Source organism: Crinia signifera, unplaced genomic scaffold (assembly GCF_055691185.1).
Source record: "Crinia signifera unplaced genomic scaffold, ASM5569118v1 HAP2_SCAFFOLD_97, whole genome shotgun sequence".
Taxonomy (NCBI): Eukaryota; Metazoa; Chordata; class Amphibia; order Anura; family Myobatrachidae; genus Crinia; species Crinia signifera.
The window spans coordinates 97,569-121,923 of NW_028142851.1; the positions used below are offsets into that span (position 1 = coordinate 97,569).

Consider the following 24,355-nt stretch of genomic DNA (forward strand, 5'->3'; position numbering starts at 1 on the left):
TACAGTATGTGTATATATTATTATGGGTTATTTATATGGCACAACAAGGGTTCTGCAGCACCTGACAATACATAGATGAGGGGAATACTATGGTGTATATATTATTATGGGTTATTTATTTGGCGCCACAAGGGTTCTGCAGCGCCTGACAATACATAGATGAGGGGAAAACAACGGTGTATATGTATGTGTATATTATTATGGGTTATTTTATATGGCACCACAAGGGTTCTGCAGCGCCTGACAATACATAGATGAGGTGAATACTACGGTGTATATGTATGTGTATATTATTATGGGTTATTTATATGGCGCCACAAGGGTTCTGCAGCGCCTGACAAGGGTTCTGCAGCGCCTGACAATACATAGATGAGGGGAATACTACGGTGTATATGTATGTGTATATTATTATGGGTTATTTTATATGGCACCACAAGGGTTCTGCAGCGCCTGACAATACATAGATGAGGTTAATACTACGGTGTATATTATTATGGGTTATTTATATGGCGCCACAAGGGTTCTGCAGCGCCTGACAATACATAGATGAGGGGAATACTACGGTGTATATGTATGTGTATATTATTATGGGTTATTTTATATGGCACCAAAAGGGTTCTGCAGCGCCTGACAGTACATAGATGAGGGGAATACTATGGTGTATATGTTTGTGTATATTATTATGGGTTATATATATGGTACCACAAGGGTTTTGCAGCGCCTTACAATACATAGATGAGGGGAATACTACTGTGTATATATTATTATGGGTTATTTATATGGCGCTACAAGGGTTCCACAGCACCTGACACTACATAGATAAGGGGAATACTACGGTGTATATGTATGTGTATATATTATTATGGGTTATTTATATGGCACAACAAGGGTTCTGCAGCACCTGACAATACATGGATGAGGTGAATACTACGGTGTATATGTTGGTGTATATATTATTATGGGTTATTTATATGGCGCCACAAGGGTTCTGCAGCGCCTGACAATACATAGATGAGGGGAATACTACGGTGTATATGTATGTGTATATTATTTTGGGTTATTTTATATGGCACCACAAGGGTTCTGCAGCGCCTGACAATACATAGATGAGGGGAATACTACGGTGTATATGTATGTGTATATTATTATGGGTTATTTTATATGGCACCACAAGGGTTCTGCAGCGCCTGACAGTACATAGATGAGGGGAATACTATGGTGTATATGTTTGTGTATATTATTATGGGTTATTTATATGGTACCACAAGGGTTTTGCAGCGCCTGACAATACAAAGATGAGGGGAATACTACTGTGTATATATTATTATGGGTTATTTATATGGCGCTACAAGGGTTCCACAGCACCTGACAATACATAGATAAGGGGAATACTACGGTGTATATGTATGTGTATATATTATTATGGGTTATTTATATGGCACAACAAGGGTTCTGCAGCGCCTGACAATACATAGATGAGGTGAATACTACGGTGTATATTTATGTGTATATATTATTATGGGTTATTTATATGGCACAACAAGGGTTCTGCAGCGCCTGACAATACATAGATGAGGTGAATACTACGGTGTATATGTATGTGTATATATTATTATGGGTTATTTATATGGCACAACAAGGGTTCTGCAGCAGCTGACAATACACAGATGAGGGGAATACTACGGTGTATATATTATTATGGGTTATTTATATGGCGCCACAAGGGTTCTGCAGCGCCTGACAATACATAGATGAGGGGAATACTACGGTGTATATGTATGTGTATATTATTATGGGTTATTTATATGGCACAACAAGGGTTCTGCAGCACCTGACAATACACAGATGAGGGAAATACTACAGTGTATATATTATTATGGGTTATTTATATGGCGCCACAAGGGTTCTGCAGTGCCTGACAATACATAGATGAGGTGAATACTACAGTGTATATGTATGTGTATATATTATTATGGGTTATTTAAATGGCGCCACAAGGGTTCCGCAGCACCTGACAATACATAGATGAGGTGAATACTACGGTGTATATGTATGTGTATATTATTATGGATTATTTATATGGCGCCACAAGGGTTCTGCAGCGCCTGACAATACATAGATGAGGGGAATACTACGGTGTATATGTATGTGTATATTATTATGGGTTATTTATATGGTACCACAAGGGTTTTGCAGCGCATGACAATACATAGATAAGGGGAATACTACGGTGTATATGTATGTGTATATATTATTATGGGTTATTTATATGGCACAACAAGGGTTCTGCAGCACCTGACAATACATAAATGAGGTGAATACTACGGTGTATATGTATGTGTATATTATTATGGATTATTTATATGGCACCACAAGGGTTCTGCAGCGCCTGACAGTACATAGATGAGGGGAATACTACAGTGTATGTGTATATTATTATGGGTTATTTATATGGTACCACAAGGGTTTTGCAGCGCATGACAATACATAGATAAGGGGAATACTACGGTGTATATGTATGTGTATATATTATTATGGGTTATTTTATATGGCACCACAAGGGTTCTGCAGCGCCTGACAGTACATAGATGAGGGGAATACTATGGTGTATATGTTTGTGTATATTATTATGGGTTATTTATATGGTACCACAAGGGTTTTGCAGCGCCTGACAATACAAAGATGAGGGGAATACTACTGTGTATATATTATTATGGGTTATTTATATGGCGCTACAAGGGTTCCACAGCACCTGACAATACATAGATAAGGGGAATACTACGGTGTATATGTATGTGTATATATTATTATGGGTTATTTATATGGCACAACAAGGGTTCTGCAGCGCCTGACAATACATAGATGAGGTGAATACTACGGTGTATATTTATGTGTATATATTATTATGGGTTATTTATATGGCACAACAAGGGTTCTGCAGCGCCTGACAATACATAGATGAGGTGAATACTACGGTGTATATGTATGTGTATATATTATTATGGGTTATTTATATGGCACAACAAGGGTTCTGCAGCAGCTGACAATACACAGATGAGGGGAATACTACGGTGTATATATTATTATGGGTTATTTATATGGCGCCACAAGGGTTCTGCAGCGCCTGACAATACATAGATGAGGGGAATACTACGGTGTATATGTATGTGTATATTATTATGGGTTATTTATATGGCACAACAAGGGTTCTGCAGCACCTGACAATACACAGATGAGGGAAATACTACAGTGTATATATTATTATGGGTTATTTATATGGCGCCACAAGGGTTCTGCAGTGCCTGACAATACATAGATGAGGTGAATACTACAGTGTATATGTATGTGTATATATTATTATGGGTTATTTAAATGGCGCCACAAGGGTTCCGCAGCACCTGACAATACATAGATGAGGTGAATACTACGGTGTATATGTATGTGTATATTATTATGGATTATTTATATGGCGCCACAAGGGTTCTGCAGCGCCTGACAATACATAGATGAGGGGAATACTACGGTGTATATGTATGTGTATATTATTATGGGTTATTTATATGGTACCACAAGGGTTTTGCAGCGCATGACAATACATAGATAAGGGGAATACTACGGTGTATATGTATGTGTATATATTATTATGGGTTATTTATATGGCACAACAAGGGTTCTGCAGCACCTGACAATACATAAATGAGGTGAATACTACGGTGTATATGTATGTGTATATTATTATGGATTATTTATATGGCACCACAAGGGTTCTGCAGCGCCTGACAGTACATAGATGAGGGGAATACTACAGTGTATGTGTATATTATTATGGGTTATTTATATGGTACCACAAGGGTTTTGCAGCGCATGACAATACATAGATAAGGGGAATACTACGGTGTATATGTATGTGTATATATTATTATGGGTTATTTATATGGCACAACAAGGGTTCTGCAGCACCTGACAATACATAGATGAGGGGAATACTACGGTGTATATATTATTATGGGTTATTTATTTGGCGCCACAAGGGTTCTGTAGCGCCTGACAATACATAGATGAGGGGAAAACAACGGTGTATATGTATGTGTATATTCTTATGGGTTATTTTATATGGCACCACAAGGGTTCTGCAGTGCCTGACAATACATAGATGAGGGGAATACTACGGTGTATATATTATTATGGGTTATTTATTTGGCGCCACAAGGGTTCTGTAGCGCCTGACAATACATAGATGAGGGGAAAACAACGGTGTATATGTATGTGTATATTATTATGGGTTATTTATATGGCACAACAAGGGTTCTGCAGCACCTGACAATACATAGATGAGGGGAATACTACGGTGTATATATTATTATGGGTTATTTATTTGGCGCCACAAGGGTTCTGTAGCGCCTGACAATACATAGATGAGGGGAAAACAACGGTGTATATGTATGTGTATATTATTATGGGTTATTTATATGGCACAACAAGGGTTCTGCAGCACCTGACAATACATAGATGAGGGGAATACTACGGTGTATATATTATTATGGGTTATTTATATGGCGCCACAAGGGTTCTGCAGCGCCTGACAATACATAGATGAGGGGAATACTACGGTGTATATGTATGTGTATATTATTTTGGGTTATTTTATATGGCACCACAAGGGTTCTGCAGCGCCTGACAATACATAGATGAGGGGAATAATACGGTGTATATGTATGTGTATATTATTATGGGTTATTTTATATGGCACCACAAGGGTTCTGCAGCGCCTGACAGTACATAGATGAGGGGAATACTATGGTGTATATGTTTGTGTATATTATTATGGGTTATTTATATGGTACCACAAGGGTTTTGCAGCGCCTGACAATACATAGATGAGGGGAATACTACTGTGTATATAATATTATGGGTTATTTATATGGCGCTACAAGGGTTCCACAGCACCTGACAATACATAGATAAGGGGAATACTACGGTGTATATGTATGTGTATATATTATTATGGGTTATTTATATGGCACAACAAGGGTTCTGCAGCGCCTGACAATACATAGATGAGGTGAATACTACGGTGTATATGTATGTGTATATATTATTATGGGTTATTTATATGGCACAACAAGGGTTCTGCAGCGCCTGACAATACATAGATGAGGTGAATACTACGGTGTATATGTATGTGTATATTATTATGGGTTATTTATATGGCGCCACAAGGGTTCTGCAGCGCCTGACAATACATAGATGAAGGGAATACTACGGTGTATATATTATTATGGGTTATTTATATGGCGCCACAAGGGTTCTGCAGCGCCTGACAATACATAGATGAGGGGAATACTACGGTGTATATGTATGTGTATATTATTATGGGTTATTTATATGGCGCCACAAGGGTTCTGCAGCACCTGACAATACACAGATGAGGGGAATACTACAGTGTATATATTATTATGGGTTATTTATATGGCGCCACAAGGGTTCTGCAGTGCCTGACAATACATAGATGAGGTGAATACTATGGTGTATATGTATGTGTATATATTATTATGGGTTATTTAAATGGCGCCACAAGGGTTCCGCAGCACCTGACAATACATAGATGAGGTGAATACTACGGTGTATATGTATGTGTATATTATTATGGGTTATTTATATGGCGCCACAAGGGTTCTGCAGCGCCTGACAATACATAGATGAGGGGAATACTACGGTGTATTTGTATGTGTATATTATTATGGGTTATTTTATATGGCACCACAAGGGTTCTGCAGCGCCTGACAGTACATAGATGAGGGGAATACTACGGTGTATATGTATGTGTATATTATTATGGGTTATTTATATGGTACCACAAGGGTTTTGCAGCGCCTGACAATACATAGATGAGGGGAATACTACAGTGTATATGTATGTGTATATATTATTATGGGTTATTTATATGGCGCCACAAGGGTTCCCCAGCGCCTGACAATACATAGATGAGGGGAATACTACAGTGTATATGTATGTGTATATATTATTATGGGTTATTTATATGGCACAACATGGGTTCTGCAGCACCTGACAATACATAGATGAGGGGAATACTACGGTGTATATGTATGTGTGTATATATTATTATGGGTTATTTATATGGCACAACAAGGGTTCTGCAGCGCCTGACAATACATAGATGAGGGGAATACTAGGTACTTATGTAGTATCTGGGCTTCCGATTTAGAAATCGGATCGGATCGCATCGCATCGTATCGCATCGCATGCGACCAAATCGTATGCGATGCGATGGTCAAGATTTTTCCATAGGATTCAATGTTAAAATGGTCTGAGTCCATTTTAACATAGAATTCAATGGGAAAAAGGGGTCCTTTTCCTTTCCCCACTATCCAAGTGGGCATGGAGTTGGATATAAACCTGTGGCGAGCGTAGCGAGCCACCGAGCCCGAAGCGTGGCGAGCGTAGCGAGCCCCGCGAGGGGACACAGAATACTTTTTAAGAAATATGCGTTCGCTCGCCAAGCTTCGGGCTCGGTGGCTCGCTGCGCTCGCCACGCTATATAAAATCAACTCTATGCCCACTTGGATAGTGGGGAAATGAACAGGACCTTCTTAACATTGAATCCTATGCAAAATCGCATCGAATCGCATCGCATCGAATCGCATCTGATTGTATGCCTTAAGGTAAGGCATACAATCACAAAATCGGCAGCCCAGATACTACATAAGTACCGAATACTACAGTGTATATGTATGTGTATATTATTATGGGTTATTTATATGGCGCCACAAGGGTTCTGCAGCACCTGACAATACATAGATGAGGGGAATACTACAGTGTATATATTGTTATGGGTTATTTATATGGCGCCACAAGGGTTCTGCAGCGCCTGACAATACATAGATGAAGTGAATACTATGGTGTATATGTATGTGTATATATTATTATGGGTTATTTATATGGCGCCACAAGGGTTCCGCAGCGCCTGACAATACATAGATGAGCAAAGAACAATACAAGAAAGATTGTGATTTACAGTACAAATGCAAATTAGGACAAGTACATGGTAAATAAGAGGCAGCAGACAGCAGACACTGACGCAATTATAACAGTGGCAGAGATATATTCTTAGAAAAGAACATGAGGAGAACGGGTCCTGTTCGTTAGAGCTTACATTCTAAAGGGAAGGGGCAGACAAACTGCGGTGACACAGCAGGGATAGAAGTGAGCTTGTTTATGTAGACTTAAAGCTTGTGTCTACCTTCTGTCAAAGTCGACCTAGGGTATGTCGACCATTCCTAAGTGGTCGACCTAGTGGCTGGCGACCTAGACATTGTCTATCATGTATATCGTAACCGGTTATAGGATGATGCCTAGTGTGTGTGCCCACTGTATATTAGTATAAAGGGAAAATTGCCCATTCTGCCCATGTGCAATAACAACACCAAACAGCAAAAACAAAACACCCTCATATATGCTCTGCTGGTGACACAAAACACTGCTGCGGGATTCAGGAGCAGGCCAGGTGATGGGGGCTACTGTTTTGCCACAGAGGCCCAGAGTTTTAAGTGGGCAAGGTGCCAAGATGGCATGGCATTCCATAAGTGTGGCACATTAAAGGCAGATCTTACTTGTCATAATGTTCTGCTCCCCTCTAGCAGTGCTTGGTAGCTGTGCCAATTGGTACCCCTCTCTCTTTAGACATGTGCAGCCAATGAGAGTTGGCAGCTGCATATTTAAATCTCTGGAAGGGCAGCACTGGCAGCAGTTTAATCAACAGGACTTCAGAAAGGTCAGAGGACACAGCTTCTGATTGGCCAGGGGGCGGAGCTTCACGGACCCAGCTTTTTTTTGGGGGGGGGGGGGGGGGGCTGATTCAGTGTGTGAGTAGAGGGGTAAGAAGCCGACTGTATCACACTAATCACTATCCAGGTATAGAACTTCAGCTGAGCCCCGGGTGTATGTGGATGTGTGATCAGTGCTGAAGAAGGGGGCGGAGCTTAACTCGATCCAAGAGGCGGAGCTTCACGGACCCAGCTGGGGGGGGCTGACTCTGTGAGTAGAGGGGTATGAATGAAGCCGATCTTATAACTAAATTAATCACTATCCGGGCGTAGCACACGCTGTCCTGAGCTCCTCCACAAAATCCTGGTTTTTATCCTGCTAATTCGTTACCTGGGGACTGGACCTGGTATCTACCGCTTGAGGAGACTTGTGTGCACACACTGGTGAGCTATCTGACAGAATTGGCTGCCTGCAGGGTGCTTATTTCAGCGTTCTTGGAGTGGAGCACGGAGCTGGTCCGGGTCGCACCACGTGACTCACCACTGCTCTCATCCTGCTCTGTGGGGGAGATTCTCTAAGAATCTCCGCCCCCCATCGCATATTTAATTAAGGCAAAGGACAGCTCTTGCGTTAAGAGCTGTCCTTTGCGGTGAGAGTCGCCGGGTCCCAGCAGGTCCCGGCGGCTCTCACCTCCCTCCCACACCCGGCGCTGCTGCTGCTGCGCCGGGCTCTTCTCCTCCCTGCATCTGGAAGAGGATCAGTGCAGGGTGGAGGTCACAGGTCCGGGCAGCACTGCGCTGTGCTGCCCGGACACAGGTGAGGGGGCGATGCGGGGGGTCGGCGCGGGGCGGCGGAGGGTTGCGATAGAAGCCCATGGGGCATCGCCAGATTTTTCTGGCGATGCCCCCCGCCGCGGTAACCCGGCGGGGGATGTTTACAGCATCCCAAAATGCGGTAAAAACCCGATAACGGAGTTTTTACCGCATTTTTAGCTTAGAGAATCTCCCCCTGTGTGAGTACGCAGCAGCTGCCCTGATCTTTTGTATACACGTGGCAACTACTGGGATACGACTGCTGGTTGAATGCGGTGCCGGGACTGTGTCAATACCCTTGGGCTTTGCTGTGCCATGCTGTGAGCGGGTGTGCTCTTGGCAATCTCCCGACCCGCCGCCATTTTCCCTACAGAGTCCTTGGTGTGCTCAGCGGGGTGCCCTGCTCCTAAATTATCCTGTGCCTTATTGCCGAGTGGTCGGCGGGCAGGGTTGATTGATGACCCTCCGGAGGGATTAGCGGTGGGAGCGGGAGTCTGCCTCATTTGAGGCGCGCCGTTAAGACCGCACGGAGGAGCCGGCGCCATCTTGTCGGCTGATCGCCTCGGCTGAGGTAAATGTGATTGACTGCTGCCACCTACATTTGGATCTATGGCGCCGATTACCTATGACTTACCATTGCTAGACTCTCCCTGTGCTGTTGTACTTCTCTGTGCAATAGGTGGTGTGCTAGCCGCCACCTGCTCTATACGTGGCCACTTTACAGCGGAGAGCTCACTTCATTGGTAACCTTTACAAATCCTCTCCAGTGTACATAGGAAAATGGAACTCTGGTCCACACAAATATTGCAAGCTCTTTTCGCTTCTACTACCAGGCTTATTAAAAAACTGGATGATCTACAGGGAGATATCTCGTCTTCTACCAGTGCCCCTACAAGGGTTGTTGAGGTCGTGAGGGAGGACATGCCTATACCTGCTATATCCTAATCCTGAACACCTTATTTACGATGGGGTTGGCCGGAAGACCCTGTTTTCATCTTTGAAGCGGATAATGTCCTGGCCTTGGCTTTCCAAATATCCTGGATGTATGTCTGTCTGTCCTCGAGTAACTGTAAATAAGTGTACTATGTTGCCCATTCTTTTTAGGGGATCTGAACACTGGCCGGATTAATGACTCATTTAATTTAGGTTTCTGTTTCCCTTCGATCCTCGTTATAATTTCTTATTGTTATGTGACTGCACACTATGTTTTATTTCTCAGTTTTTTTTCCCTGCGGTTTGATCTCTTTAATCTAGTGCTGCTCCTATGTCTTGATAAAGTCTAGTAATGACTGTACAGGTAGTCACCCCTGATAGTCCATGTGGCTATTATCCTTTTGGATTTGGATGTGGCGGGTGGGCAATAGAGTGTTTTATTAAGATTTAACCTAGATTAAGCAATTGGATATCCTGACATATTTGCCCCCACTATTATCCGGCTACTCTCCTTTTATGTAAGGGGGGGGGGGGGGGGTAGGGAATTAGATAGGTAGTTGGTTTAGTTAGGGTAGTTAGTGGGATGGGCTCCAGGTATGCCTGAGTTGGGGATAGGTTATACAGGGTGGGGGGTTATGGGGAGGGTTGCTTTGGGGTTCTTTTGGGGATTTTATTTTAGTAGAACTGGATAGGTTTACAAGGGATCAGGCAGGAGGTAATTTATTGCTAGTCCATTTTGAACCATGACGCTGCAGTACATTTTTACACTTATCTATGCACAAATATGCTCCTTTATATCCTGTTCTATTGGTTGTCTGGATGGCGCCTCCAGGCAATTATGCTGCCATTATATGACCAAAGGGAGCCAAGATTTTGTCTTTTTCATGTCTCTGCTGTAATCTCAATGTTCTATATATGTACACATTATTGTTTGTGCTTATGGATATGCGTCTATTGTGCCTCTGTCGGGACTTCCATGCCAATATGATATGTTTATATTTGAAAACTCAATAAAAAATACTCAATTTAAAAAAAAAAAAAAAAGAGTCCCTGGCAAGTACCAGAGACAGATTTGCACACACTATATGAGCTATGGAGTACATTCCAGCATTGTACACATGTGCAGCAGTATACACTGCTGGAGATTCGCTGAGTTTTGATAAGAGATGTGCAGAAAAGATAGCCTCACCTGCCATAGACTTTTTACTCCAAAGTTTTGACTATAAAAATTATTAGCATATTAAAAATAAGATTAATTTTATATATTATTTGTATTTTTGACATACAGTACTTTATAAATTCAAACCGCACCCCACTGGCATACACAGTCAAGCATTGGCTTCTATGAAACTCTTGGCTTCGAGAGACTGCATCAGCTGCAGTCCATAGAAGCCAGCTAGGGCTGACTATCAGGCAGGGGATGGTTGCCTACAGGAACCCAGCTCTTTGCCAATGGAATCCTGGTCTGGCAGTCCTGGACGGAGGAAACACATCCCAATGGGATGCTTGTACTGCAGGTGACGAGCAGGTATGACTTCCTATTGGAATATACCACTGTATCGAAAATAAGAAAACAAAAAAAAAAGAATGACTAATATACTGTAATATAGCTTTTCGCAAAAATAAATGAAAGCTGAAACATAAATGAGTTTAGTTCTTTAGCTTGGTTAGAAGTAGACCCCCAGTACTTGTTATGAGCTGGCTAAGGAGTTGATGTTCTAGCGGTGACTATATCCATGATTACGTTTTTTTTTTTACAGCCCCACGGGAATCAGTAGGACACCAGTATTTTAAGCAGTGTTTTGCATGTGTCTAGTCCGAACAGTGTTCATCTTGTGGTGATGGTATGTCCAACATTTCTTGTTTCCTGGCACAGTGCCACGATTTGAATTGTATGACATCGGGTCGGAAAAATCGGTCGCATGCGATTTGACCGATTTGACCAGATTTTTACATTGGACCCAATGTTAAATGGTCCCTGAGACCCAATTTTACATTGGACCCAATGTTAAATGCCCCCCAGACCCCATGTATACCCACCGCGGATTCGCGTCCTCCGACCTTTTCATACCCCCACTATCCACGTCGGGCGTGGAGTTGTTATTATATAGTGTGGTGAGCGCAGCGCATTACTTCACACGTATTACGCGTCCGCTCGCCACGTTTCGGGCTCGGTCTCTCGCTGCGCTCGCCACACTTTATAAAATCAACTCCACGCCGACGTGGATAGTGGGGGTATGAAAAGGTCGAAGGATGCGTACCGCCGCCCCTCGCAGGCTCGCTGCGTTCGCAACGCTTCGGGTTCACATTGATCGTGGCGTTGCGTTAACAATGGGGGGGGGGGCGCATTTGACCTAATATTTAACCATCAGGGTGGGTATACAATTAAAAATCGGGTCTGGGAGGCATTTAACATTGGGTCCAATGTAAAATCGGGTCTCAGGGACCATTTAACATTGGGTCCAATGTAAAAATTATAATGGCATGCGATGCGACCAATTTTTTAATTGTACGGGTAACGTCTTTAACCCCTTCCCGACATTTGACGTATATATACGTCATGGCCGGGAAGTACTTCCCGACACATGACGTATATATACGTCATGACTTCAAACTGTCACTGCGTCTAGAGACGCAGTGACAGAGGGACGATGTCTGCTGTCCCTGACAGCAGACATGTCCCTGCATGCCCAGGGGGGGCTGCGATGCCGCCCCCCCGTCGGCGATCGCTGTGATTGGCTGTTCAGTGTGAACAGCCATTCACAGCGTTTTCTGTGTCGCCGGTGACACAGGGATCGGAGGTGATTGGTGCTGTAAAGTACAGCACCAATCACCACGGGGTGTAAGGGTGACACTGGTGTCACCCCACCTCACCCCGCCCGCCCCCAAAGGCCGTGATTGGTTCGTCGGACCGACGGACCAATCACAGCCATGGAGGGGGGTTTAAACTAACGGTGACTGCACTGCAGACGCCATTCCGGTCTGGAATTGCGTGCAGTGCGGTCACCGTGCCCAGCTGCCGCCATATACTGACCAGAACCTTGCTAAATACTTACCTGATCACTGCCTGGATCTTGCTTCTTCTTGTGACATCCTGTGCTGTGTTGTGCTGCTGCGAGTTATTAGATAGAGAGATAGAGAGAGAGATAGAGAGAGATAGAGAGGCCTAGTGACAGAGAGTGCTATATTTTGTGCTGCTGCAGTGTAATAGAGTTATAGATAGAGAGATAGAGAGAGATAGAGAGAGATAGAGAGATAGTGACAGATTGTGCTATATATTTTTTATATAACTGACTGCTGCCCCCCCTTTTGTGCTGATCAGTATAAATTAACTGATCAGCAACTTTTTGGGGGCGCAGGTTTTTTATTATATATATATATATATATACCTGTCAGTGCTGCTGCTGCAGTGTCATAGAGTGATAGATAGTGAGAGATAGAGAGATAGAGAGAGATAGTGAGAGAGTGATAGAGACTGCTATATTTTGTGTCTGCTGCCCCCCTTTTGTGCACCCCCAGCAACTTTTTGGGGGTGCAGGGGTTATTTTTCATATATATAACTGTCAGTGCTGCTGCTGCAGTGTCATAGAGTGATAGATAGTGAGAGATAGAGAGAGATAGTGACAGAGAGTGATAGAGAGAGCTAAATTTTGTGTCTGCTGCCCCCGCCTTTTGTGCTGATCACTATATCTGAGGTGATCAGCAACTTTTTGGGGGTGCAGAGGTTTTTTTTTTTATATATACCTGTCAGTTGCTGCCAGTTGCACCAAAGGTTGTGCACCTGCTGCCCCTCACTGGTAATCAGTGTCGCATCACTGATCACCTTTTTTTTTTTTTGAAGGTGCTGTGGGGTCTTTTTTTAATTTTTTTTAACACACACTGTGATTTTGTGGGTGTCCTGTGGCCACTGTGCGCTGATCAGTGACGTACATCACTGATCAGCTTTTTCGGCACAGGGTTGATCTATTTTTTTTTTTTTTTTTGATCAAATTCCTGTTGCCTTTGAGCGCTGTTCAGTGACGGACGTTACTGACCAACATCTGTGCTCAATTTTTTGCGCAGGACCTTTTTTTTTTTTTTTTTTTTTTAACCCCTTCAATTTTTTTTTTTTTTTATTGGGATCAAATTCCTGTATAAAGTATTTTTTTTTTCTGCACTACATACACACTACACACTACATACCCCCCGGGTTGAAATAAAGTTTGTACCCCCCCCTACACTATACACGTGTTGAAACATTTCACTACCAGAAACACAAAAATAAAAATGGCATCCCAAATGTCATCCCAGTCCTCCAGAAGAATGTATTCAGCGGAGGAGGCATATGCCATGCTTGCCTCTGACTCTGACACAGCCAGTGAGGCAAGCGGGGAATTTGAAGGATTCGTCTTAAGCTCCTCTTCCTCCTCTGGTGATGAGGGACCCCCTCAAAGACACCCCCGTAGAGCAGCTGAGACCCCCCCCCCCAATAATTGATCTCGTATGGACCCCACCACCAGACAATTTTGAGCCCCAGGTTCCTGAGTTTTTGGCCATGCCAGGAATCCAATTTGATTCCACAGGTCTCAGAGAAATTGACTTTTTCAAATTATTTTTCTCTGATGATTTTATAAATTTAATGGTGGACCAAACTAATTTATATGCCCAGCAGTTCATTGCTCAAAACCCCACGTCATCATTTGCTAGGTGGACCCCTGTAGCTGCAGTAGAGATGATGACGTTTTGGGGTCTGGTGTTTCATATGGGCATAGTAAAAAAGCCAGAAATTAGGCAATATTGGAGTACAGATGTTCTGTACAGCACCCCATTTTACCGTATGGCCATGCCCCGGGCTCGATTTGAGACGATCCTTAAATTTTTGCATTACAACGATAATGCACAGTGCCCACCCAGAGATGATCCCACCTTTGACCGGCTATTCAAAGTCAGGCCGGTCATTGATCATTTCAGTGCCAAATTTGAAGAGATGTACATCCCTGAAAAATGTATTTTTATCGACGAGTCCCTTATACATTTTAAAGGAAGGGTTAAATTCCGCCAGTACCTTCCCAGTAAGAGGGCAAGGTATGGCATAAAAATGTATAAGCTGTGTGAAAGCACCTCAGGGTACACTCACAGGTTTAGGATATATGAAGGGAAGGATTCAAGAATTGAACCGCCAGAATGCCCCCCCTCCCTCGTAGGTGTTAGTGGAAAAATTGTCTGGGATTTAGTGCACCCCTTCCTGGATAAAGGTTATCACCTCTATGTGGATAACTTTTACACTAGCATCCCCCTGTTTAAGGCCCTTGGTTCAAGAGGTACAGCAGCTTGCGGTACTGTGCGTAAGAACCAAAGAGGCCTCCCAAAAACGCACATTGCCCAAGTAATGAGAAGGGGTGAAAGCAGGGGAATATGCACCGAAAATATGTTGTTGGTCAAATATAAGGACAAGAGGGATGTCCTTATACTGACAACAATTCATGGAGACAGTACCACCTCCGTCCCTGTACGAGGTACCAGTACCCACACCTCAAAACCTAATTGTATCCTGGATTACAATAGGTACATGGGCGGAGTGGATCTTTCAGATCAGGTACTGAAGCCGTACAGTGCCCTGCGGAAAACAAAAATCTGGTACAAGAAGCTGGCCGTGTATATCATCCAGATGGCACTGTATAACGCTTACGTGCTATTCCGTTCTACCAGCCAGAGGGGGACATTTATGCACTTTCAAGAGGAAGTCATAAAGGGCCTAATATTTGGGAACCAGCAGGCAGAGGGCCCCAGTACTTCTAGTACTGGCCCCCGTATTGTACCAGGGCAGCATTTTCCGAACGAAATCCCCTCCACTGCAAGAAAGGGCAGGACACAAAAAAGGTGCAAAGTTTGCTATAAAAAGGGAATAAGAAAGGAAACTATTTTCCACTGTGAAACTTGCCCCGACAAACCCGGCCTATGTATAAAGGAGTGTTTTAAAATATACCACACATCTATGGATTATTAGGTTCATCATTTCACCGTGCTTCGGGGGTCTTGCTAATGCCACATAGCACCCACCAACATTCCACCAGAATCTGAGCTGCAAAATCCAAAAATCACTCCTTCCCTTCTGAGTCCTGCCATGCACCCAACTGGTATTTTTTGGTCACATATGAGGCATTGCCATACTCGGGAGAAATTGGGGCACAGATTTTGGGGTGCTTTTTCTCCTTCATACCTTCTGAAAATGAAAAATTTTGAGCCAGAACTGCATTTTTGTGTAAAAAAATGTAATTTTTCATTTTCACTGCCCAGTTGTATCAAAATTGGTGAAACCCCTGGGGGTTTGAAATGTACACTATACCCCTAGATGAATTCCCTGAGGGGTGTAGTTTGCAAAATGGGGTCATTTGTGGGGGGGTTCCACTGTATTGGTGCTTTGGGGGTCTTGCTAATGCGACATAGCACCCACCAACATTCCACCAGAATTTGTGCTGCAAAATCCAAATATCACTCCTTCCCTTCTGAGTCCTGCCACTTTTTGGTCACACATGAGGCATTGCCGTACTCGGGAGAAATTGGGGCACAGATTTTGGGGTGCTTTTTCTCCTTCATACCTTCTGAAAATGAAAAATTTTGAGCCAGAACTGCATTTTTGTGTAAAAAAATGTAATTTTTCATTTGCACTGCCCAGTTGTATCAAAATTGGTGAAACCCCTGGGGGTTTGAAATGTACACTATACCCCTAGATGAATTCCCTGAGGGGTGTAGTTTGCAAAATGGGGTCACTTGTGGGGGGGGTTCCACTGTATTGGTGCTTGGGGGGTCTTGCTAATGCGACATAGCACCCACCAACATTCCACCAGAATCTGAGCTGCAAAATCCAAAAATCACTCCTTCCCTTCTGAGTCCTGCCATGCACCCAAATGGTATTTTTTGGTCACATGTGAGGCATTGCCGTACTGGGGAGAAATTGGGGCACAGATTTTGGGGTGCTTTGTCTCCTTCATTCCTTGTGAAAATGAAAAATTTTGAGCCAGAACTGCATTTTTGTGTAAAAAATGTAATTTTTCATTTGCACAGCCCAGTTGTATCAAAATTGGTGAAACCCCTGGGGGTTTGAAATGTACACTATACCCCTAGATGAATTCCCTGAGGGGTGTAGTTTGCAAAATGGGGTCACTTGTGGGGGGGGGGTTCCACTGTATTGGTGCTTGGGGGGTCTTGCTAATGCGACATAGCACCCACCAACATTCCACCAGAATCTGAGCTGCAAAATCCAAAAATCACTCCTTCCCTTCTGAGTCCTGCCATGCACCCAAATGGTATTTTTTGGTCACGTGAGGCATTGCCGTACTGGGGAGAAATTGGGGCACAGATTTTGGGGTGCTTTGTCTCCTTCATTCCTTGTGAAAATGAAACATTTTGAGCCAGTACTGCATTTTTGTGTAAAAAATGTAATTTTTCATTTGCACAGCCCAGTTGTATCAAAATTGGTGAAACCCCTGGGGGTTTGAAATGTACACTATACCCCTAGATGAATTCCCTGAGGGGTGTAGTTTGCAAAATGGGGTCACTTGTGGGGGGGTTCCACTGTATTGGTGCTTGGGGGGTCTTGCTAATGCGACATAGCACCCACCAACATTCCACCAGAATCTGAGCTGCAAAATCCAAAAATCACTCCTTCCCTTCTGAGTCCTGCCATGCACCCAAATGGTATTTTTTGGTCACATGTGAGGCATTGCCGTACTGGGGAGAAATTGGGGCACAGATTTTGGGGTGCTTTGTCTCCTTCATTCCTTGTGAAAATGAAAAATTTTGAGCCAGAACTGCATTTTTGTGTAAAAAATGTAATTTTTCATTTGCACAGCCCAGTTGTATCAAAATTGGTGAAACCCCTGGGGGCTTGAAATGTACACTATACCCCTAGATGAATTCCCTTAGGGGTGTAGTTTGCAAAATGGGGTCACTTGTGGGGGGGGGGTTCCACTGTATTGGTGCTTGGGGGGTCTTGCTAATGCGACATAGCACCCACCAACATTCCACCAGAATCTGAGCTGCAAAATCCAAAAATCACTCCTTCCCTTCTGAGTCCTGCCATGCACCCAAATGGTATTTTTTGGTCACATGTGAGGCATTGCCGTACTGGGGAGAAATTGGGGCACAGATTTTGGGGTGCTTTGTCTCCTTCATTCCTTGTGAAAATGAAAAATTTTGAGCCAGAACTGCATTTTTGTGTAAAAAATGTAATTTTTCATTTGCACAGCCCAGTTGTATCAAAATTGGTGAAACCCCTGGGGGTTTGAAATGTACACTATACCCCTAGATGAATTCCCTGAGGGGTGTAGTTTGCAAAATGGGGTCACTTGTGGGGGGGTTCCACTGTATTGGTGCTTGGGGGGTCTTGCTAATGCGACATAGCACCCACCAACATTCCACCAGAATCTGAGCTGCAAAATCCAAAAATCACTCCTTCCCTTCTGAGTCCTGCCATGCACCCAAATGGTATTTTTTGGTCACATGTGAGGCATTGCCGTACTCGGGAGAAATTGGGGCACAGATTTTGGGGTGCTTTGTCTCCTTCATTCCTTGTGAAAATGAAAAATTTTGAGCCAGAACTGCATTTTTGGGTAAAAAATTTAATTTTTCATTTTCACTGCCCAGTTGTACCACAATTGGTGAAACCCCTGGGGGTTTGAAATGTACACTATACCCCTAGATGAATTCCCTGAGGGGTGTAGTTTGCAAAATGGGGTCACTTGTGGGGGGGTTCCTAAATTTTAGCATCTTATGGTGCCTAGAAACCTACATGGTGCCTAAAAAATAATCTCATAAAAAGGAGGCTCCAAAATCAAGTAGGTGCTCCTTCTATTATGAAGCCTGTGGTTTGGTCAACGTGCACACTAGGGCCACATATAGGATATTTATGAAAACAAAAGAATTGGGGGAATCAATTTTTAGTCACATTTCTCTAGTAAAATGTACTGTGTTCCTTAGAAAAATGTATTAAAATTGCAAATCTGCAAAAAAAATGAAATTTCGAAATTTCACCTACACTTTGTTTTAATTCCTGTGAAACACCTAAAGGGTTAACAAACTTCCAAAATGCTGTTTTGAATACTGTGAGGGGTGCAGTTTTTGAAATGGTATCATTTATGGGGGTGTCTCACATACAAGTCCCTCAAAGTCACATCAGAACTGAACTGGTCCCTAAAAAAATCAGTGTTTGAAATTTTCTTGAAAATTTGAGAATTTGCTATTCATATTGTAAGCCTCCTAGTGTCCAAAAAAATTAAAAGGAAGTTGAAATAATGATGGAAACATAAAGTAGACATATGGTCTATGTTAGTTATTAACTATTTTGAGTGGTATGATTATTTGTCTCACAAGCAGAAAATTTAACATTTTGCAAATTGCTAAATTTTCCATTTTTTTACGACATTTTGGTATTTTTCACAAAAAAACACAGACTGTATCGACCCAAATTTACCACTAATTTGAAGTACAATGTGTCACGAAAAAACAATCTCAAAATCACTGGGATAAGTAAAAGCAAAAAAAAGTTATCCCCACTTAAGTGATACATGTCAGATTTGAAAAAAAGGGCTCTGTCAGGAAGGCAAAAACAGGCTGCGGCGGGAAGGAGTTAAAGCCCTAAAATCGGGTCGGTCGGGTCCCATCGCATACCTTAAGTTATGGTATGCGATGGGACCCGACGGGCGCCGTGCTAGGAAACAAGTACCGAACATGCTGTATTTCTCCATATCGACCAAGATCCCTATTCCACATGTGCTATATGGACCACCAGCTGGGTGGGTAGGTAGTCTATAGTTCTGAATGCTATACATGTAAGATACTTGAACTGAATACACATTAGTGGAAACCGCTTTCATAAATTCTCATGAAAATGATAGTTTTATTTTTACAAAAATTGTGCAACATATATCGTCTTGGAATTTTGTTTATCCCAAATTTCTTTTTCATTTACACTTGTGTTTATTTTACAAACATCACATTCTGTATTTATATAAAAAGAAAAATATATGGACCTCAAAGACAGCTATAAAGCCTGTCAGTCTCAGCAAGTCCACCTAAGACAAAAGTTCTCGTCAGCACCAACGGTGGAGAATAACAAGTTCTTCATAATCCAACTCTGCTCCCAAACCAGTACAGTCATGGGGAACTGCGTAGAGCACAGGCATACTGTTATACAATGGTTTGGCTACTGGCAGCTGCAAAAACAATCCACATGCCGGGAGCTGGAACATGCAAGCATGATTTGCTGGGAATCAAATACAAACTTGTCTTTTGGCAGATGGTAAAAAGTAATCACTGTAGTGTCTTTAGATGTCCATGTAGTCATCATCCTCATCTGTGTCACTCTCCAGTGATGATTCTTGGCTGGAGGTGTCCAGTATCTCGAGCGCTGGCTGGCATAGAGTCTCTTTCTTTACATTGGCAGCAGACTGAGAAGATAGGATGACAGACTGTGGGAAGTGAGAAGGGAAATAAGATGAGAATACTGCGCTGAGAGAAGTTCTGTCAGACCACCTCCCCTGCTACACTCCAGAAGAGATTTCTAAAGGTGAGTCCACACTACACCATGGATGGCCAACCAATCAGAGGCAAAGAGCTAAAAAAATATCTTCTGGTAAGACAAAGAGACGATTTAGCCAAGGTGATTGTTGCACATTATTGGATGGCACAAAAAAGCCCTGTATTTGTGGAATGGATCAACCTTGTAACTACATATGAGCATGGAAATTTTATATATGCCTCTCGAGGCGCTAGCACTAAATTTTATTCAATTTGGCACCCATGGCACCAATCAGCATGGTATATATTCACAGGACAGATCACTAATTAACAGTAAAGCACATAGATACTTTATTCTTTTTCCATTTTATAATTACACATTTAAGCAAGATCAGTTAGGATCTAACATACTTAAGAGCTAGAAATAGCCACACTCACTTATTTAATTAGATTGGTAAATTAAACTCAATAGAGAGTATTTAATCCATTATAAATGCTATGACATAATCCAGCCTAATAGCAAGGCAAAGAAATGTTAATATCTCCCTTCAATCACGGCCACATAAATATGGAAGACGAGTGCAGCAATCACCGTTGGCTAGGATAAATAACCAAAGACGATTCAATTCCCTAAACTGTGTGTTGAATAAAATTTTATGCCAAAACCCATATATGAGTGACTTACACGCAAAGTAACGTAACAAGTTATCTGCTATACCTTCCTCCCCCCTCCCTCTTACAAGATGCAACAGCATCCAGTTCTGTTGATATATTGAATATTGCCCCCCTCCGACGATGAATAGTGTCTTCGATATAACATGTTTGTATTGATGTTCTATAAGTTGTTTGTGTAATGTGTATTTTGTATTTCTATGTTCAACAAAAAAATAATAATAATATAAAGAAAGACTCAAAAAAAAGACAAAGAGCCGATACCTATGCCATATCTCTCCGTCTCGGAGCTCCAGGCCGGATAGATGAAACTATGTCCATCTATAGTTATATAGAGGAGTCCATCCTGGTGACACAGCTAACCTTGGGAAGGAGGAGGGTCCGCAGGAGCCAAGGCACCTATGCTGGAAAGCTTTCCTCTGGACGCAGGCTCCTCCCTCTCTGCATCCCATCATGCTCCAGTTCGTTTTAGGTGCCCACAGAGTGAGTGGGTGCTATGCTGATCGGCTGCTGCTGCAGCTGGCTTTTTTGGGGGGGGATTTTTGACTAGATTAGCTAGGTTTTTTATTATTTTATTAACTTAGTGATTTAGTGCAGGTTTTTGCCCAGTCAAAAATCTCCCCCAAAAAAGCCAGCTTCAGCAGCAGCCGATCAGCATAGCACCCACTCACTCTGTGGGCACCTTAAAACGAACTGGAGCATGATGGAATGCAGAGAGGGAGGAGCCTGCGTCCAGAGGAAAGCTTTCTAGCATAGGTGCCTTGGCTCCTGCGGACCCTCCTCCTTCCCAAGGTTAGCTGTGTCACCGGGATGGACGAAAGAGAAATATAGTTATATCTACTGTATTAATCTATTATAAAAAAATAGTGTCAGCAAAAGTCATCAGATTGGCCTAATTTCCATAGGAGACGTACAAAGGATGGTATGACTTCTGCGCCTTCAGTGTTCAATAAATAAAATTGTGACAATCCTTTTTAGTTTGTTAGAGATGCGTACCATTTTTAAATATTTGTACGCATTTCTATTAAACTAGAAATGATTGTCAAAATTTTATTCACGCACTAGATCGTTACAGAAGCACACTTCCGTGGGCCATTAACTATGTCCTCTGTCATCTGGATATTGCTAGCGACAGCCAAGCTGTGGAATGCAGCATGGCCACTGCTCTCCCCCATTGCTTGTTGTCTGCACCGCCAGCTCACCGCTGTGTCCGGGTGCTATTTTAAATTCACATCTCCCGCTGGACCACTAGCCAATAGGTACTTGCGTTCCAGCAGGCAATCAGAAGCAGCATTGGTTGGCTAGCGGTCCAGCAGTAGACTTGAATTGAAAATTTCTGCGGGGAGCCCGGCAACGCGGGGAGCAGGCTGCTGCAGAATTCAGTCTCCCTTGGCAACGAGCAATTTTAGTTCCCCTTGGCAACGAGCAATTTTAGTCCCCCTTGGCAACGAGCAATTTCAGTCCCCCTTGGCAACGAGCAATTTCAGTCCCCCTTGGCAACGAGCAATTTCAGACCCCTTTAGCAATGAGCATGAAGCCCCTTGGCATCAAGCATGAAGCCCCTGGCATCGAGCATGAAGTTTCTAGCAATGAGTATATAGGTAAGTGGCACTCATGTGTCAAATGTGTAATGGGCATTACAGTTTGTTGTATAGTATGTAATGGGCATCATGTGTGGCCTTATGTGTAATTGGTATTACTGCATGTGGCTTTATGTGAAATGGGTATTACAAAGTTTCACTAAAATAAGCAATAGGCATTACTGTGTGTGGTATAATTTTAGGCCGTGCCCCCTTTTCACCGCAGAAGAGCCCCGCCTACTACAAATCGGGGGGTGCGAAACATGCCCTTGCTCCGGGCACCATGGCACCTAGCTACACCACTGCTAATGTGTACCCAATTTAAATAATTGTGCATAAGCCACAGTTCCTTTTGCATGTGAAGACTGCTCACCTTCAGCTTCTGTTTGGTTTCCTCAGAGATGCTGCCTTTGGGAGACAGGAGGGTTGGGGTAGGGGGTGTGACTGTGATTTCTGGTGGAAATTTGCCAACACTGGATGAGGGAATGAAGAGCTTTGGCACATGTGGGTGGACCCGGGGCTTGTTTCGAGCACTGTCCATTTTACTGGGCTGGATACTTAGATCTGACAGTGGCCTGGAGCTGCAGGCTAAAGGAAGACATAGTGAAAGTCATTAGCAAAACTACAGGCCCTGAAATCAAAACTAAGTTTGCAAATGCACTATATATGAATTGTATCTAAGATGAGACCGAGGAATACAGCAATCAAATAGTAAGCAACAGCAAATCTAAAAATAAAGGATTTTAACCTTTTGGAAGTATACAGTATGTTAAACTCTATATAATGTGATATGGCTTGATTAAATGAGCTGGTGCATATGGAACACAAGTGCCCCCTTGTGAGCAAACTCTGCATTGCATCTCCTCTCAGAAACATGCCTAAAACAAGGTGAAAGTGGCGTCCTTTCTGAAAACTAGGTGCGGTTTATCAGGTTGACAAAACAAAATATGAAAAATGGTACTTGTGTATTATCACGGCGCCCGATTTCATCTAAATCGCATGCGATTTTGCGGCCGAATTGATGTGGAAAACAATCCCAAAGCATGTCGAGCCCTGCGAGGGGACACCGATTACTTGATGTGTATTCCCCTGCACTCACCACGCTTTGGGCTCGGTTGGATAGTGGGTGTGTGCTAGGATGGAATAGCATGCAATTTTGCAGGTGCCTTGATAATACACAAGCACCTGAAAAACTAAGAACCCCCTCCTCCGAAAACAAACAAACAAATCCCTCATGTCGACCTTTTCATGTGTTGACTATAGTCATGTTAGCTTTTTTTGCTTTAGTCTACCTTTACACCATATTGTGTTGACAAACTGACCCTTAACCTAGATACTCCCTAATAGCCAACCGGATACCATTTATTTTCTTGTTCCTATACTGCAGAATAATTCCCTTCAGCCTTTGCATGTTCGCCCAGGGATGCTCTATATGATCACTTAAATCCCACTATTGCAGATGGCCTGAGAGAAGCACTGATTGCCAGCCTAGGAATGGAACCATTGGTATAAACCACAAACATGGACTGGAAGCTAAAAGCACTGATCTGCATTCCCAGCTTTCTGCTATTACCTTCCTCCTTCGCCCATACATGCAGGACGATGGCGGATATCACTGCAGAATGCAGCATGGCCCCCTCTCACGTACCTGCCATTGCTCATTGCTGCCGGCATTGGCAAGTGTGTGCTGACAGTCACAATATCAGTTGTTGTGTGAGCCACCGTTTCCTGTTACTGTGCATCACATCATTAATACACCATTCACAATGTGTCATCATATTGTAATACATGGTGTATAGTGTTCCCCTCTGTAACCTGCCATATATCCTATCATTCTTACCAGTTTCTGTGTGACTGGAGCTGGCAAAACTGATGACGGCTTCTGGCTGCCAGTGAGGGGTATCAGCGGCTGTAGTGACAGTTGTAGCTTTTGCTGGTTGTGATAAATGGGACTCCTGACAGGGAAAGGACACGTCTTCTACATGCTCATCTGCTGGACAGAATCACAGTAGGGACAATGATCAGAAGATTGCTAAGAGTATAGGAAACAGCAAGGGTGAGTCAGAGAGAATGTGC

General features: G+C 43.0%; 1 protein-coding gene across 6 annotated transcripts in view; it reads right to left on the bottom strand.

Annotated features, from left to right (window-relative positions):
• Positions 1–19,387: 19,387 nt before the first annotated feature.
• CABIN1 (calcineurin binding protein 1) overlaps positions 19,388–24,355 on the bottom strand; it is a 245,997-nt gene continuing 241,029 nt past the window's right edge. For 5 of the 6 annotated variants that reach the window (XM_083168467.1, XM_083168471.1, XM_083168470.1 and 2 more), the window contains 3 exons: positions 24,120–24,272; positions 22,653–22,867; positions 19,388–19,978 (listed from right to left, as the gene is read on the bottom strand). In XM_083168467.1, the coding sequence (XP_083024593.1) occupies positions 19,835–19,978; positions 22,653–22,867; positions 24,120–24,272 (512 nt within the window). In that variant the 3' untranslated portion in view covers positions 19,388–19,834. The remainder of the gene's footprint in view (positions 19,979–22,652; positions 22,868–24,119; positions 24,273–24,355) is intronic. The other variant, XM_083168469.1, reaches the window with a different exon arrangement.